At 40.9% G+C, this 17,090-nt stretch overlaps 2 protein-coding genes across 2 annotated transcripts in view; one reads left to right on the top strand and one right to left on the bottom strand.

Moving 5' to 3' along the window:
• The window catches only part of LOC134660234 (RNA exonuclease 4-like), a 76,726-nt gene extending 75,686 nt beyond the window's left edge, over positions 1-1,040 (bottom strand). Inside the window, exon 1 of the mRNA XM_063515979.1 lies at positions 725-1,040. Coding sequence (XP_063372049.1) covers positions 725-1,009 — 285 coding nt within the window. The 5' untranslated portion in view covers positions 1,010-1,040. The remainder of the gene's footprint in view (positions 1-724) is intronic.
• A 574-nt stretch (positions 1,041-1,614) lies between these two features.
• Positions 1,615-13,080, top strand: LOC134659924 (mitochondrial ribosome-associated GTPase 2). The gene is made up of 8 exons (XM_063515616.1): positions 1,615-1,903; positions 2,497-2,623; positions 4,242-4,369; positions 6,005-6,083; positions 7,003-7,110; positions 9,462-9,548; positions 11,115-11,260; positions 12,921-13,080. The coding sequence occupies exons 1-8, from the start codon at positions 1,634-1,636 to the stop codon at positions 13,077-13,079; spliced, it is 1,104 nt and encodes a 367-aa protein (XP_063371686.1). The 5' UTR covers positions 1,615-1,633; the 3' UTR covers position 13,080.
• Positions 13,081-17,090: the final 4,010 nt, after the last annotated feature.

The following is a 17,090-nucleotide window of genomic DNA, read 5'->3' as shown; positions in this document are numbered from 1 at the left end:
CACACATGTTATGCTCCGGTGAGTAAGGTTGCCAGAACTCAACGGGGGTGCGGAGTGTTCGGGTCGGCAACGCGCATGTAACACCTCTGGACTTACAGGCGTCCATAGGCTACGGTAACCGCTTATCATCAGGCGTGCCGTATGCTTGTTTGCCACCGACGTTGTTATAAAAAAAATGCAACTTACATAATTTCTAAACGGCCCGTATAAAGAGGTATCTCGAATGTTCTTATCTGGATGGAACAAATTCAAAGCTCCAAGGTCAAATTTTAAATCGTGGCCGACCAAAATGCGATCTAAAAGAATCCTTGCCACCTCCTGAAAATAGGTATGAAGTGATTACTTTACTACACTTTTAATAAATAAATGTTCCCACCTAACAATAAATATGCAAATCAATATAGGTAACAAACCACCACCAAAAGAACAAAATCGACATGTACATGTTTGGCCTCTCAGTGGTCAAATGGTCGCCATATCATATTTATACCTTGACCACTCCCCTTTATCGACCATTTGAGACCGACACCAACCGACACTGAAAATGCCTCGTAGAGAGGCGAAACATTCATCACATTGTAAAGCCGCGGAGGGACGGACAGGCAGACGGACATAACGAAACTAGGGTTCCCTTTTTGGCTACGGAACCCTACAAACAAGGATAATTGGGTAAATTGTCCAATCACACTGTTATTCTAAGGATAAATACTAAAAAAATACTTACCCGTCTGACTTCATCAAAAGTCTTCTTGGCTCGAGCGAGATCTTCTGGACGTACTCCACTCCATGGCGTCCTATAGTCCGTCACCCGCATATGTGGTTTAACATACTCATTATAAATAACTCTTCGTGTATCGACGATGGACACTCTTGCTAGCATGTTGACAGAGCCGTTAATGCCCCCGCCGACACTTTCCGTATCAATGGCTACAGCTCGTTGAGAAGAATGCGATCTCTTAAGCAACCAAATTATTGTAAGAGCACCACCAAAGATTATATATGGGAGCATTTTTTAAGTCACGGTTAAGTTGAGAATGTGAACTGAATAAGTCTTTCAGAATAACAAGGTTAAGGAACTTTCTTTTTTTATACCCGTCGAGAGTCCAGGCACAAACTACTAAAAAGATTGCGCCCCGCCCACGGCCCAGTAGGTGACTCAGACAAGTTATTAAATAGGTTTTTCATATTTATACCGCGTCGCCGTTTTGTTTGAGCATTTGTGGATTGCAAACACGACAGCAATGTCCTCTGATTGGTTGATTTTGAATAGGAGTTGAAAAACGCTTCAGTGTTTTGACAGGTTTATTTTTATACGAGAGTATTGCCATATTAAGTGGGATTCCCCCAATAGTATCACGTCTATCATGTGCAGAATAGGGTATTTAACTGTATTTAAAATATATTATTTCACGCCGAGCATGAAATAAAGCATCAGATAATTATTAGAAAAACATAGATATCAGTTATTTTTAAACACAAGTTCTATTTAATAAATCGAATCGGCTGCAGGACCTAAGGAATTTCTAAACGCAAACTGTCACTATCACATATTAAAAAAAAAAAAACAATGACATAACCTCAAAACAAACTTAAAAGAGTTAAAAGTTGTTTTAAATCGTTTATTAAACTAAAAATGAGGCTTATAAACTTGCTGAAAACCCTAAAGATCACGACTATAGCTCCAAAAAGATTGTACTCTCAAGAGTTCATCCCTAAAGCATTGCGTAGTTTGAAAGGGAAGTCAACTAGGAACACTGTGCAGTTCTATGTAGATTCCTTCAGAGTTAGGACTGTGGGTGGGAATGGGGGGAACGGGTGTATATCGTTCCTGAGTGCGTGGTGCAAGGAGCATGCAGGGCCGGACGGGGGAGACGGGGGTCACGGGGGACATGTCATTTTTCAGGTTAGTATTTCCCAGGTACTGCTAACTTTTAAATGTTCTTTGTTTTAGGTTCCCAGCACAATTCCTATACCAAATTAAAATTATTCACCGAACATTCTTATCGTGCATGGTACGTCTTAAAACGTCGTCATTGGCAAAATCCCTCCTGCCAAAACCCACAAGAGGGGAAAGCCATATTAAAAAAAAAACTTTTACTTGTACAAATTCGTTTATCCCCGCTCCATCTCTAGTGATACAGATAGACGCAAAGTTCCCTGAAGGCCACCAGTAATGCCTGGTTTTGCTGTTCAATGAGTAGTTTATCATTGATTTTGAATATTATGGAATAATCTTACACAAATCGACCGAGTCCCACAGTAGGCTCAATAATGCTTGTGTTGTGAGTACTAGAAGACAATATACACAATAGATAGATAAATTAAGATAAATGTGTATACATAGAAAACATCTATAAAACTCACGAACCAATATCTGTCATAAACACACCAATAAATGCCCATACCAGGATTGGGACCGTGGCTCTATAGGCAGAGTCACTCACTACCAACTATGCTAGGAGGCCATAATTAATGAAATGGTTAATTGACTTTCAGGCTACCCATACGGTGAAAAGTTTGAACCATGTGAAGGCAGTCACACAAGCGCAGCACGGGGTACGAGGGGATAACAAAGACAGACACGGGAAGAACGCTTCACATATTGTGGTGCCTGTGCCACTGGGTAAGTTTTTATTATAAACTGAAAGAAGAAAGTGACCACGCCCTCCGGTGGCTGACCCGGAATTAGATTAGCGTAGCGGTAGGCCTAGAGTTGAGGGTGCTAGCCGCGTAGGCTAAAGGTGCTGGTTCGATTCTGGCCTTAGTCAATACAGGGCTTGGTCACTTTTTCTTTAGTATATATTGGTATATACAACATTTATTTCACCTTATAATTTCTGGCAGCGATTTTGGTAGCACAGACTGTGCTAGTGTTATTGTAAAGACCATAATTTCATAGAAGTTTGATGTTTAAAATAACACTTCATCAAAATCGCTGTAGATTTAGTAGTGTGACTATGACTACATAAAAATAGTTGTGTACGTATTTGTAATGCTCACAATAAATAAACTACCTATGTACATATGACATCATGTAACACACTGTTAAAGGGGCCCACTGATTAACAGTCCGCCGGACGGTATCGGCCTGTCACTTAGAACAAATATTTGACAGTTCCGAACAACTGACAGGCCGATACCGTCCGGCGGACTGTTAATCAGTGGGCCCCTTAAGAGTTGTTACTGTATAAGGATGGTATTCCACCTGTCCAATTTATTGGTCCAGTGTCATTATCATAGAGAAATATAAGTAAAGAAAGAGTGGTAACTCCATACATCAGTTTTCTTACCAAAACTCGACTACGAAATAACTCGCGTTTTGGCACAGAATAAATAATAGTACTAAGTACAGAAGACTCACTCTCTAACAAAACGCGTCTGTTACGATCAGCACAGATATGGCCGCTAGGTGGCGACAGCGCCACGCGCGGCTTATGGCTTTCCCCAAAATTGGTGTGGAACGGATGTACTTTTAGCTGACCTGTAGCGAAGCGACGAAATCGCGGAGTGAGACACGCCTGGTTTTGGTAGGAAAACTGATGTATGGAGTTACCACTCTTTCTTTACTTATATTTCTCTATGGTCATTATGCGTCTCACTCTCTCATTAAGCAAAATGTGGGACGCAAATACACATTGGACAGGTGGAATACCACCCTAAGTCTATTATCACATTCAGTGCCAGCGCGAGGTACGCGCTACTAGCGTAGCCGTTAAGGGGTCATCCATTAATTACGTCACACGAATTTCTAGGTTTTTTGACCCCTCCCCCCCTCCTTGTCACACTTGGTCACATTTGGCAAACCCCTCCCCCCTAGTGTGACGTCACATTTATTCTACGAAATCGCCAAATCGAATTAAGTAAGTACCTAAGTATTATTAATATTTTATCAAAATATTTTTGACGATATAAATATTAGTAATTTTATAACCCAACTGCTTAGGAAAGAAAATTAAACGAATAATAATGATTATCGTTTTAAAAACTTGTTATTTAAATGTACAGCGAATAAATAAATTTTCGGTTACTGATGAAGTTAAAGTGACGTCACAAAGTTTGTGTCTCCCCCCTCCCCCATGTCACAATATGTCACATTTTCTTGACCCCCTCCCTCCCCCTAAACGTGTGATGTAATTAATGGATGACCCCTAACACGGGAAAAACCGTATGTAGCGAATAGCGCCTACGGACAGTGAAGTCCCGTAGCGAGTCGCTGGCAGTTAATGTGTTATTGTTTACAGGGACTATTGTCCGGGACCAATCAGGAACTGTTGTGGGGGATCTCAGCGCAGAGGGCACGCTGTTCGTGGCGGCACGGGGCGGCGCTGGCGGCCGCGGGAATAGGTTCTTTCTCACAGACACTGCACAGGTACAGTAGAACCTCGATAACACGAATCACAAGGAAAATTTAAAAAAATATTTAAGCGATCTTGACGTGTTTTTTAATGGGGTTGGCAACTGTCAAAGCCTTGCATAGATGGCGCCATCATAGCTTGCCCCTTTTCTATGAGATTTGGCTTAAAGGGCTGGCATACAGGGCATTAAAAAAACAAGCATTTGACACAATTCTGGGGATTGACAGGGCAAGCTATGCTGGCGCCATCTGCTAAATACTTCGACCGGCCAACCCCATTGAAAAACGCTTTTTAAAAATCAGTAACTATTACTTATGAAAGCAAGTAATCGTATATGATTCATAATTGTTACATATCTGCCGTGACTTATTTTTCAAAAGTGTTCTTCAATAAAAGGACACGTCATGATTGTTTACCTTTTTTCTAATACTAAAAAAAAAACTATACAGTCAAGTAGCGGTACTGATAAATCCACTACTTGCCGCTAGATGTCGACTACGAAAATAAAATCAGCGTTTTGGTTACGCGCTAGTGTTGATTGGCGGTCTAGTGTTATTTAGGGCTCATTTAGACGGTGCGACAACTCGCATGCGAGTTTCATTACATTGCGTTATTTGATCGGTCGGCTGAATTGATGTAACCTCAATGGTCCGCGATGTAACTAAAATCCATGGTCTAATAAAACATGGTCTTCTCTTCCCAGAGTGTCACTTGCCTACGTCACAATAACATTGCCACTTTATTTCAACATAACATGTTACATGGGTACATTATATCTATGGTTAATAAGTTAAAATATTTCTTTATAATTTCCATTTATATGTATTTTATCTTAAATTTTACAATAACACGTCATTTTTAATTATTCGTTAGCAATATCTTCCGATTCACGAAAGAAATTTCAGACGTTCGGGTAATTCTGTTTACACTACTGGCGACACAGGATAGCGCTGTCACATTTGACAATCCGCCATGTTGTCCCTGACCGTCATCCTTGTCGAACGCGTGTTAATTGTTATTTCCTTCTCGCTCAGTGTCAGCAGTCGCAGTGTTTTCCAAACTTATCACGTCGTAAGCTTGGTAATTAATGTTTTGTTACGAAAATGGTTGGCTGTTCTATTCGGAACTGTAAGAGTAGGAGTGAAAAGGGCAGTATAGATTTGTTTTATTTTACTATGTTTCTACATGAATAACTTAAAATTAATGCCGTTAAAATAATTTTCACCGTTGGTTAAAATTCTCCCACATTTTAAAGTTTGAGAACCTGTAAACAGCATGATGACGTAGGCAAGTGACAGTTAGGTCATTCGCGAATCTCGGAAGAGAGTACCAGGCGGAGTATATTATTATACCATGCTAAAATCGTATACGAGTTCGCGCGCCGTCTAACTGAGCCCTTAGTCTATGTCAGGCGTGTCTCACTCCGCGATTTCGTCGCTTTGCTACAGGTAGCTAAAAGTACATCCGTTCCACACCAATTTTGGTGGCTAGCCATAAGCCGCGCGTGGCGCTGTCGCCACCTAGCGGCCATATCTGTGCTGATCGTAACAGACGCGTTATGTTAGAGAGTGAGTCTTCTGTACGTAGTACTATTATTTATTCTGTGTCTATGGTATCGGTCACATTTGTAGTATGTATGTCTGTTACAGGCGCCTGATATAGCGGAGCTCGGCGCTATCGGAGAGACTAACGTTTACATACTAGAAGTGCGCTCTATGGCGCATATTGGTAATTATTTAATTTATTTGGCACATTAACAAAATATGTCTAAAGTAATCTTTTCCATAAATATATGTCATATACGTAAGAAAATGTGACTGACGTCTCCAGTGCCTAGGACCTAGGGGATCGACATAGTGTTTTATTGCAAGGTTTATTATAGACCGTTGAAATCTAGTGTCTGAACTGAACCTTTATTGTTACATTGGTTACTGAATAAATTCAGAAAGTTACGAATATTGCCCTCATATACATTATAAATATAATACCTACACCGTAGTTTTTTTAAGTCCATTAATTTTAAGGGTGCATTCCTGAGCTTAAATTAATCAACTTTCTTAAGAAACTAGTATTCTAATTAACTCCACATTGGAGATAATCAGTGATTTATTTTTAAACTTTTGTCGTCTTTACACTTGGTATGACGCCCCAAACTGTTGCTGTGAAGTAATATGTGTACGAACCAGGGATGTTGCGGATGCCGATTTTTTGACATCCGCGGATGCGGATTTTTAAAGGCTCACATCCGCGGATGCGGATGCGGATGTCAAGATAGGTACATAAAAAACGTCAAATATTACATTTTAGTCATTTTTATTCCATAAAACCGGCCAAGTGCGAGTCGCTCGCGAACTCGCGTTCCAAGGGTTCCGTACATTAAGTCCCACTCACGCTTGACTGCTAATTTCTAATAGGTTTTTTTGGCTAATGACTAAATTACCTAGCAGTCTAGCACTTACGCCGATGCTAAGACGTTCCTGTACCGAACTGTTCCACATCCGCATCCGCATTAAATCCGCATCGATTTTATGCGGATGCGGATGTTGAAAATAATGCGAAAGTTCCGCGGTTGCGGATGCGGATATTCGCAACATCCCTGGTACGAACCCTAAACAATAATGTGATGGATGTTTGGTGGCACTGGCAGGGCTGCTCGGGTTCCCGAACGCGGGCAAAAGCACGCTGCTGCGCGCCCTGACCCGCGCGCGGCCCACCGTGGCGCCCTATCCCTTCACCACGCTGCGACCGCACATCGGTAACCCGTCAACATTAATCTAGTCATCTTCCTCGCGTTATCCCGGCATTTTGCCACGGCTCATGGGACCCTGGGGTCCGCTTGGCAACTAATCCCAGTAATTGGCGTGGGCACTAGTTTTACGAAAGCGACTGCCATCTGACCTTCCAACCTAGAGGGTAAACTAGGCCCGTATTGGGATTAGTCCGGTTTCCTCACGATGTTTTCCTTCACCGAAAAGCGACTGGTAAATATCAAATGATATTTCGTACATAAGTTCCGAAAAACTCATTGGTACGAGCCGGGGTTCGAACCCGCGACCTCCGGATTGCAAGTCGCACGCTCTTACCGCTAGGCCACCAGCGCTTCCAACATTAATCTAGTATTTTTTTTTATATAATTTTTAGAGATGCAACGGATAGTTGATTGGCCGGATACCGGATACCGGATATCCGGCCTGGACACTGGCCGAATATCCGGTATCCGGCCGCCGGATATTCGGCCGGTGGAACTATACCTATATTTTGAGTTTTGCAGGTGCGCGTCGTGCAGGTTTCGACCTGTTTCGTAGTGAACGTTCGCGCGGACACATTTCTAGGATCGTAACGAGTTTTATCATGTCATTACGTAGTAAGTTCGTTTATAGTTACAAGTGCGCGCGCGTATTTTTGTGTAAACAAATAAGTGTATTGTGTGACATTGATTACGTATTCATTTCTATTTACTGTGTCGTTAGCATTATGACCGTGACTGTTTTTTAGATTCCATTTTTTACCCCAAAATGTGTTAATTTGACTATCCGGTATCCGGCCGGATAGTAGGTCACTATCCAGTATCCGGCCGGATACTGAAATAACGGCCGGATAGGCCGGATACCGGATAGTAACCGGATATCCGGTGCATCTCTAATAATTTTTATTGAGGCTTTGGACACTCTAGGTGAACATGTCAGCCTCATGGGTGCTTACATAGTTCCCTACTCAAGGGAGACATCAATAAAGTGGTATACACTGATTGCTTTGTCAGATAAAGGCTCTGCCAACCAACAATTGATCTGTCCATTGTGCATGGAGCCCAAACTACCAAAAAATCTTTTTCTCAAGTCCGAATTCTGGACGCACTCTAACAACACGTGATTCACGTCATCAGTCATCTAGACCCCGGATTCTTGTCGCGATCACGTGACAAAAGGGTGATTTGGGGAGTAAATGGAATGGTAGAACAAGATAATACTTAAATTATAAGATAACTAATAAACTTTTCAAATATGCTCCGTTAACATCTGTCCCAGTGGAAAGAAGCTTTTCTTTTTTGAAGTGGATATATTCTGCTAGAAGACGTAGCCTAACCGCAAGTCATTTAGAACAACTGTTGATCTGTTACAGAGAGTCCGTTAACAATAGAGCGACGTCGACATTTTAATCTTTTTTTTTTGTATTATCTTATCTTAATAAATCCGTATTAATTAATAGGTACTGTTCCATTTACTCCCCAAATCACCCTTTTGTCACGTGATCGCGACAAGAATCCGGGGTCTATGTCAGTATCTAGTATTTTAAGAACCACTACCGGTTAAACCGTTAAAGGCTTCGTCACACAGGCGCGTTTTCCGGGCGGCGCGTGAGCGGGGCGCGCCGGTTTTACATATAAAACGCTAACGCGCCGCTCACGCCCCGCTAGGATAACGCGCCTGTGTGACGAAGCCTTAACTCAGTGTCAAATTGTACTGGTAACCATGGCAACTCCAGGTTTTACCGGTTAACCCCGGGCGGATGGACCAAGTGGCGCTAACTGGATCAGGCATGAGGGGTGTGGGGAAATGTCCGAACGGGATAGTCTTACGTATCTTTCAGTAGGAGTAGCAGCGAAAGCGCTATTATTATTTGTATTTGTCAAAGTCTTTTTTTACTTCCCACCGTAAATTTAGTATCCATGAATTATTATAAGCAAATAAATTCAATCAGTTATATGTAGTGTCGCATTGCGTGTGTTTTGTCCCTCACGGACGCACATCTACCTAGGTAGATAACTCTAGAGTTAGTTCGGAAAGAGAAGAGTCGTTTTATTTATGTTATTACGTAAACATTCTTAATGACAAAAGAATCTGCTTACCCAATGAACGACCCCTAATTACGTATAAATTCTGTTAAAAAGTCAATCAGTGACTCAACCTAAGTGTAGAATTGTAGATATGTCACCGTAAAATTATAAACACTCGTCAGTTTATAATCTCGCTAGTTAAATTATAAACTGACGGTAGGGAGATTATAAACTAACCTAACCTACGTTAGATTGTAAACTAACGGCTTCACAATCTTACGGTGTCATAATACGAGATGACGTGATATCTATATCTTTCTTTTTTTTTTCAGGAATGGTCCCCTACGATGATTACGAGCAAGTGGCGATAGCGGACCTGCCGGGTTTGATTCCCGGCTCACACAAAAACTATGGCTTGGGTAAACATAAGTGATTTACAATATTACAATGTGCTTTTTGGCAACTGTTCGTGAGTATTTGCATTCAATTTCCATTCTGATATTTAACGATAATTTTACCTAAGTTGTTAATTGAAAGGTATTTTCATTAATTTTCCATTCTGATATTTAACGATAATCCTAAACCTAAATTGTTAATTTTTTTTTTAAACTCATGTATTTTACTTTCCTCGTATTCGAAATGAAAGTAGAGTGTTAAACTCGGAAAGGCATAATTTCACCCTCTGACTATTGATGCTCTCACTGCGTTCGATCACCTAACTACCTCGATTGAAATCAGTGCCTTTCAGCCCTTGGTTAATAATCTACTATTCCCTCTGTGACAGCATAGAGAAATCTAAGTAAAAAAACCGGCCAAGTGCGAGTCGGACTCGCGCACGGAGGGTTCCGCACCATCAACAAAAAATAGAGCAAAACAAGCAAAAAAACGGTCACCCATCCAAGTACTGACCGCGCCCGACGTTGCTTAACTTCGGTCAAAAATCACGTTTGTTGTATGGGAGCCCCACTTAAATCTTTATTTTATTCTGTTTTTAGTATTGTTATAGCGGCAACAGAAATACATCATCTGTGAAAATTTCAACTGTCTAGCTATCACGGTTCGTGAGATACAGCCTGGTGACAGACGGACGGACAGCGGAGTCTTAGTAATAGGGTCCCGTTTTTACCCTTTGGGTACGCAACCCTAAAAACTGATATATGGAGTTCCATACATCAGTTTTCTTACCAAAACGCGAGTTATTTCGTAGTCGACATCTAACGTCAAGTAGCGGACATTATCAGTTCTGCTAGTTGACAATAGATGTCGCGGCAAAGAAAAACTGTAATGCTCAACAATTTTCAGCTAATTTTATAACCGGACGCACCGGAAGTCTATTTTCAACTTCTTCTGCATATAATAAGTTGTAAAATTTTTAGTAGTACCATAGAGAAAAAAATACATAGAGTGCTCACTCCATACATCAGTTTTAATACCAAAAAGACTATTAGCTTCTAGCATCGAGTAGCGGAACTATACTTGACAATAGATGTAGCACCGACCGGAAAGTCTTATGCTGTTGAGATAAGACTTTCCGGTTGGTGCTACATCTATTGTCAAGTAGCAGTACTGATAGTTCCGCTACTCGATGCTAGATGTAGACACTGAAATTAATAGTGTGAACTGATGTATGGAGTGAGCACTCTTGTCTTATTTATTTCTCTATGGTAGTACATTTTTCGTCAGTAGCGACACTTGTGACATCTGGTGTCAAGTAGCGGTACTGATAATGTCCGCTACTTGACGTTAGATGTCGACTACGAAATAACTCGCGTTTTTATAAGAAAACTGATGTATGGAGTTACAATACAATACAATAGAATAGAATACAAATACTCTTTATTGCACACCTCATTACAAAAAACAATACAAAGAATACAGAAAAGAAGAGGGTAAACAACAGGCGGTCTTATCGCTAAAAAGCGATCTCTTCCAGACAACCTCCACTCCACCAGTCTTTGTTTACTTATATTTGTCTATGGTGACAGGGATCCAGTTTCTCCAGCACGCCGAGAGGTGTCGCGGCCTCATTTACCTCTTGGATGCCACAGACTCGCCTCTAGAACAGCTAGAACACCTCACACACGAACTGACGCACTATAGCGCCGAGTTAGCGAACCGACGGAGTTGCGTGGTAAGTCTACTAACAAAAACACTGTTTTTAGGCCTCGAAAGGAAAAAAGGAACCCTTATGGGATCGCTTTGTTGTCCGTCCGTCTGTCTGTCAAGACCGTTTATCTCAGAAACGCGTGGAGATATCGAGCTGAAATTAAGACCGCTCAGGTCTACAGTACCTTGAAGCTGTGGCTGTGAATCAAACTTCTAAGTTAACGTAAAAAACAGATACGGCCGTTTATGCCGCAAAAAACGTAGGTATATTTCGATACTCAAGGGAATTAGAAATTTATAGGGTACCTAATAGCACAGAATAAATAATAGTACTAAGTACAGAAGACTCACTCTCTAACAAAACGCATCTGTTACGATCAGCACAGATATGGCCGCTAGGTGGCGACAGCGCCACGCGCGGCTTATGGCTTTCCCCAAAATTGGGGCCGAACGAATGTACTTTTAGCTACCTGTAGCAAAGCGACGAAATCGCGGAGTGAGACACGCCTGCTAATAGTTCTAGGTCAACGGGAAGTTGACCTAGAACTATGAGATTTGGCAAGTAATATCGTCTTACACTACGAAGACAGGGGAAAATATGAAAACTGTAGTGAAAAATTCAAAAATTGTTTTTGTACGGAACCCTCGGTGGGAGTCGTGGGAGAGTCCGACTCGCACCTGGCCGGTTTTTTTTTTATTACTAAAGAAAGGAATGTCAAATGGTTTAAAGGTTATTAAAGTAGCCGGACTCTAGAATACAATCACTATCACTACATAGTATATAAAACAAAGTCGCTTGCCGCCGTCTGTATGTATGCTTAGATCTTTAAAACTACGCAACGGATTTTGATGTGTTTTTTCTAATAGATAGAGTGATTCAAGAGGAAGGTTTTTGTATAATTTGTTAACCCTTGCGAAACCGGGGCGTGTTGCTATAGTTCGTTTTTTTTAGCATTAGAAAGAAGGTAAGCGATCTTGACAGGTCTTTTTGAAAAACGCTTTTTAAAAATTAGTAACTTAATACTTATGAAAGCAGAAGAATATAAATGATAGTATTAGATTCATAATTGATTACATATTTGCCGTGACTGATTTTTAAAACATATTTTTGAATTAAAAGACACATCAAGATTGTTTAACTTTTTTCTAGTGCTAAAAAAACGAACTATAGTTAAAATATAATTTACAGTACATATGGGGCTACTTTTCCGCACTAGTGCGTAAAATAGCACTTTTCGTGCGTATGTCGAAACTTTAAAGTGCCATATGTACTGTAAAACGTTGTTCGATACACGTGCGAATAGGTAATTCGCAACACGTGTCGATTTAAAACATTCCCTTAGGTAATGTTTTAATTTATCGCCACTCGTTTCGAATTTCCTCTTTTTCGCACTTGTATCGAAAATAACTATTTCTACTTTATTTCTCCCTGTGTCTGCTGTGTGTTTCTGCCTGTGAAGCCGCGGTCCTGGGTTCGAATCCCAGTAAGGGCATTTATTTGTGCGATGAGCACAGATATTTGTTCCTGAGTCATGGTTGTTTTCTATGTATTTAAGTATTTGTATATTATATATATCGTTGTCTGAGTACCCACAACACAAGCTTTCTTGAGCTTACCGTGGGGCTTAGTCAATTTGTGTAATAATGTCCTATAATATTTATTTATTTATATTTATTTATTCTAGGTCCTGAACAAAATAGACCTGCCGGCCGGGCGCGCGGTCTTCGAGACCATCAGCAAAGAGCGAGAGGTGCTTGGCATTTCTGCCAAGACAGGGCTTGGCCTGCAGCGGCTGCTAGCGGCCGTTAGAGACATGTATGACAGCGGAAGCACTGAGACATAACAAGAATGACATAAGACTTGATCATTTTTAGGGTTCCGTACCCAAAGGGTAATAAGCAGTGATCGGCACGACCCGTGTCGCACGGTGTCAATGACCCCAATCATTATGTTAACATGGATATGCCCCGAGATTTCGGTCTTTTTAGGAAGTCAGTATTTCCGATTGTAGTACATAAAGGTATTCCACACAGGAAGATGAATGATTTTTACCATTAAATAAAACGACATCAAGTTCAAAATAGGTATATAATCACACAGTAATATATCAATTTTTTATTTAATAATTAATTATACATTTTATAAGCTTATTTAACACTTTATCGTATATTTGAAATTATTCTATTTAACAAAATCACGGAGTTATGTTATAATCTAATCATGTCCATATTATGATTTCTGCTCGCAATCCCGCGGTGCGTCACGGGTCGTGCCGATCACTGGTAATAAGGTTTTGGCAAATATTTCATTTTTGGTACACGCTTTTATCGCTGACTGTACTTTTCTTACGACAGACAACTAATACTCAACGAGACAATTCTAAAAACCCCTAACACAATTAGGTTGCGTTGTTTCATCGCAGAGTTCCTATGGCCACCTCCTGTCTCCATCATCAGATCAGCTCGATGGTACCATAATATTGCATTGTCACCCGACTTACATGTGTATGCAAAATTTCAGCTCAATCGGAAACCGGGAAGTGGATCAAATTTAACTTGCAAGATTCCATTACATTTTAGTTACATACAGGTCGACCTAATAAAAGCGTGTTAAAAAACGGGACCCTATTACTAAGACTTCGCTATCCGTCCGTCTGTCACCAGGCTGTATCTCATGAACCGCGATACCTAGACAGTTGAAATTTTCACAAATGATGTATTGTATCTCTGTTGCCGCTATAACAACAAATACTAAAAATAAAATAAATATTTAAGGGCGGCTCCCATACAACAAACACGATTTTTTTGCTCTATTTCTTGTTGATGGTGCGGAACCCTCCGTGCGCGAGTCCGACTCGCACTTGGCCGGGTTTTTTCTACTAAGGAGAGACTAAGAGCTCCACAGTACTTACATAAATACATATATATAGGTGCGTAGCCAACGTGCGAATCGTTAACGCTCCGTAGCAAACGAAACGCAACTGTCTCTCTCGCATTAGTATGGAAGAGTGTTAGAGTGACGCTGATGACTACGCTACGAGGCGTAAACGATTGGCACGTTGACCTCAGCACCCTTGTCACCACAATGATCTTTATTAAAACGTGCGAATTGATCCAGAAAGCGTTTAGCTACTCGCATTTATGGCCAGTGTTATGTTTGTAAATAAATTAGTTAAGTAGTCTTGGTTGTTTTATTTCATAATTTAAAGTTTTTAGCAAGAGATATTTCGCTCCCATCCCAGTATGACAGTACGCAGCGAAATCGTTGCGCGCTCGCAGCGAAATCGTTGCGCGCTCGCAGCGAAATCGTTGCGCGCTCGCAGCGAAATCGTTGCGCGCTCGCAGCGAAATCGTTGCGCGCTCGCAGCGATATCGTTGCGCACTAGCGGCGAACAACACTAAATCGAGACAAGTTGCGAATTTACTTATTCGCACGTGTATCGTACGTTTTACAGTACATATGGCCCTTTTTAACGTGTATCCTACGTTTTACAGTACATATGGCCCTTTTTAACCGCCAGCAATTTTAGATCGAGCGTGCTCGTGTCGCCACTGACAGTACGCAGAGTAAGGTTGGCATAGTTACGGGAGTTATAAATGTGCTGTAAAAACCAAATCAGATCTGTCTTATTTATCAGACAGTGGCGAAATGAGCTGGATATGTAATGTCTTACCCCCGGTTTAAACTCTCGCGCGAGCCACGAGACGAGCCGCGAGCCGCGCCACGAGACGCGAGTCCACCGCTTACACTCGCGTTCGGCTTGTCATTCGGTTATAAACCTTATGCCGTGCCGTTAGTGTTTAAATTATATTAGCTCGACGAGCTTGCGAGCCACGAGACGAGCCGCGAGCCCACCGCTTACACTCGCGTCTCGTGGCGCGGCTCGCGGCTCGTCTCGTGGCTCGCGCGAGAGTCTAATTCGCCTATTATATATCAGACTCTGGCGGTTAAAGGGTTAAACTTTCGACATAGGTACGGAAAGTTTTTATTCACCAAAGAAAGTAGCACCATGTGTAGGGTACCTACTAAAAAGTAAATAAACAAAACCACGTGACTCCTTCATTCGACAATCGTACAAACATTTCGTATCTATGGTGATATTTCTCATTGGCCGAATGACTGAATCACGTGATGTTTGTTTACATTTTAAAAACTTGCGTGCTACGAGAATCTAAAAGGTAGTAGGGTCAGGGGGGTGTCACTCCGCAGTTTAGGTACATTTGGCCGGCGCGCCCATCGGACAGGCGTATGGCAGTGGGCTGCCGCTCGGCGTGCACGATAGTCGTGTCACGTGGCGCTCGCGCAAAATTGAAAATACACAATGGCTTCGAAACTTACTTCCGTGAGAATCAGACATACTATCTCCGGATAAAAAATGTATGTTTACATAATCAACGTTTGTAATTCCTACATATTTATCTTAAAAATAATAAATCGGTGGGTATAAAGTCAATTTTTTTATTCGGTAGACTAAAATGACATTTCATAGTATGAAATGACACATGATGTTCATACTATGAAATGTCATTTCAGTCTACCGAATAAAAAAATAGACTAGGTATAAAAACTTGTCAAGTGATAACCCCGTGCCGACACTCACAGCTTGGTCATAAAACTCATAAAACTGCGGCGCGCAAAGGAGATTCACGGTTCGTGCGCGGTTATAAGTTTCAATTTTGCTTGCAGGCGGCGATATAGGTGTAATTTTATACCTAAATCTGACTTTTGTGAAGGAGTGAATTTTCTGTACGGTAGTACTATTAGTTATTCTGTGGTAGGGTAATTCGCCAGTAACTGGCCACTCTAAACTAAAAATGAATTCTATTCACATATAAACAGAATTAATTTTAGTATAGGTATACTAAAATGAGTTCTGTTTATAGGTGAATAGAATTCATTTTTAGTATAGGGTGGCCAGTTACTGGCGAATTACTCTAGGTAGATTGCACAAAAATAAACACTCATGTACATAATAAAGAAGTTTGATTTATTCGACATAAAAAGTTAAAAACTATAATTTACGATGTTCTGTTTATTTGTTATTTTATCAATATTGGCCCATCTCTTATTTATCGCCAGTAAGTAACCCAATATTGTACAATAAATGTGTTGAGTCAATCAACTATTTCTTGTTGTTATTCCGTCCCATCAGCGAGGAGACAATAGTAGCATAGATTGTTAGAAGAACTGCTGTACCATGTTCTACTAACATGCTCAGTAGATGTCCCATTATGGAAAGGTCTTATAACTACCATAAAATGCAAGTTTGTTTCATTTAAATACGAAAAACCTAGAATTTTAAGAGTGGCTCAGGAGACCGTAACCATAGCTACGTGTGACAAGGAAAAGTTGATTAACCCTGTTGTAAGAAAATCTTAGCTTGGTACAAACAATACAAATTATTCACAAAAAAGAAAAGATCCCTTTGACATATTTTCAAAACAGTTTAACACACTTTTTGCTTTGTATGTCTTGTTGTAGATGGGCATTTTCACTTAACTGTGCACCTTTTGGACGCCAATGACCGATATATACGCACCGCACGTCCAACGCCAAAGACGGATTAATTGGTCATAGACCACAGAGCAACATAGACCTAGGTGCATATGCATAAAGTTCAATTTCAGTTTTCACACTTCGGTGACGTGGCGTCTGAGTGACAGCTTTTGTGTTTGACACGGCGTCGAAAAGGTTAACGGCCGGTTAGCAATCGTTACAAAAGTGACGGTCAATGTCAGATCCCATACATTTTGTCAGGAATGTAATGGTTAGGTTAGGTTAGTCGTCACTGAAACGACTTAAGTCGCGCTTTAAGGTGCACAATTAAGTGAAAATGCTCAGATAGCTCTAAAGT

The sequence above is a fragment of the Cydia amplana genome, chromosome 26 (assembly GCF_948474715.1).
Source record: "Cydia amplana chromosome 26, ilCydAmpl1.1, whole genome shotgun sequence".
Lineage (NCBI taxonomy): Eukaryota > Metazoa > Arthropoda > Insecta > Lepidoptera > Tortricidae > Cydia > Cydia amplana.
Note: the sequence above shows the minus strand (reverse complement) of the source record. Positions and strands in the feature narration are given on the sequence as shown.

What these genes read in the sequence shown, in the direction of transcription:
- LOC134659924 (XM_063515616.1), top strand. Translation starts at nt 1,634, where the DNA reads ATGAGGCTTATAAACTTGCTGAAAACCCTAAAGATCACGACTATAGCT. An exon ending in GGGGACATGTCATTTTTCAG is followed by an intron (nt 1,904 to 2,496) that starts GTTAGTATTTCC and finishes ATTGACTTTCAG; the next exon opens with GCTACCCATACGGTGAAAAG. An exon ending in TGTGGTGCCTGTGCCACTGG is followed by an intron (nt 2,624 to 4,241) that starts GTAAGTTTTTAT and finishes TATTGTTTACAG; the next exon opens with GGACTATTGTCCGGGACCAA.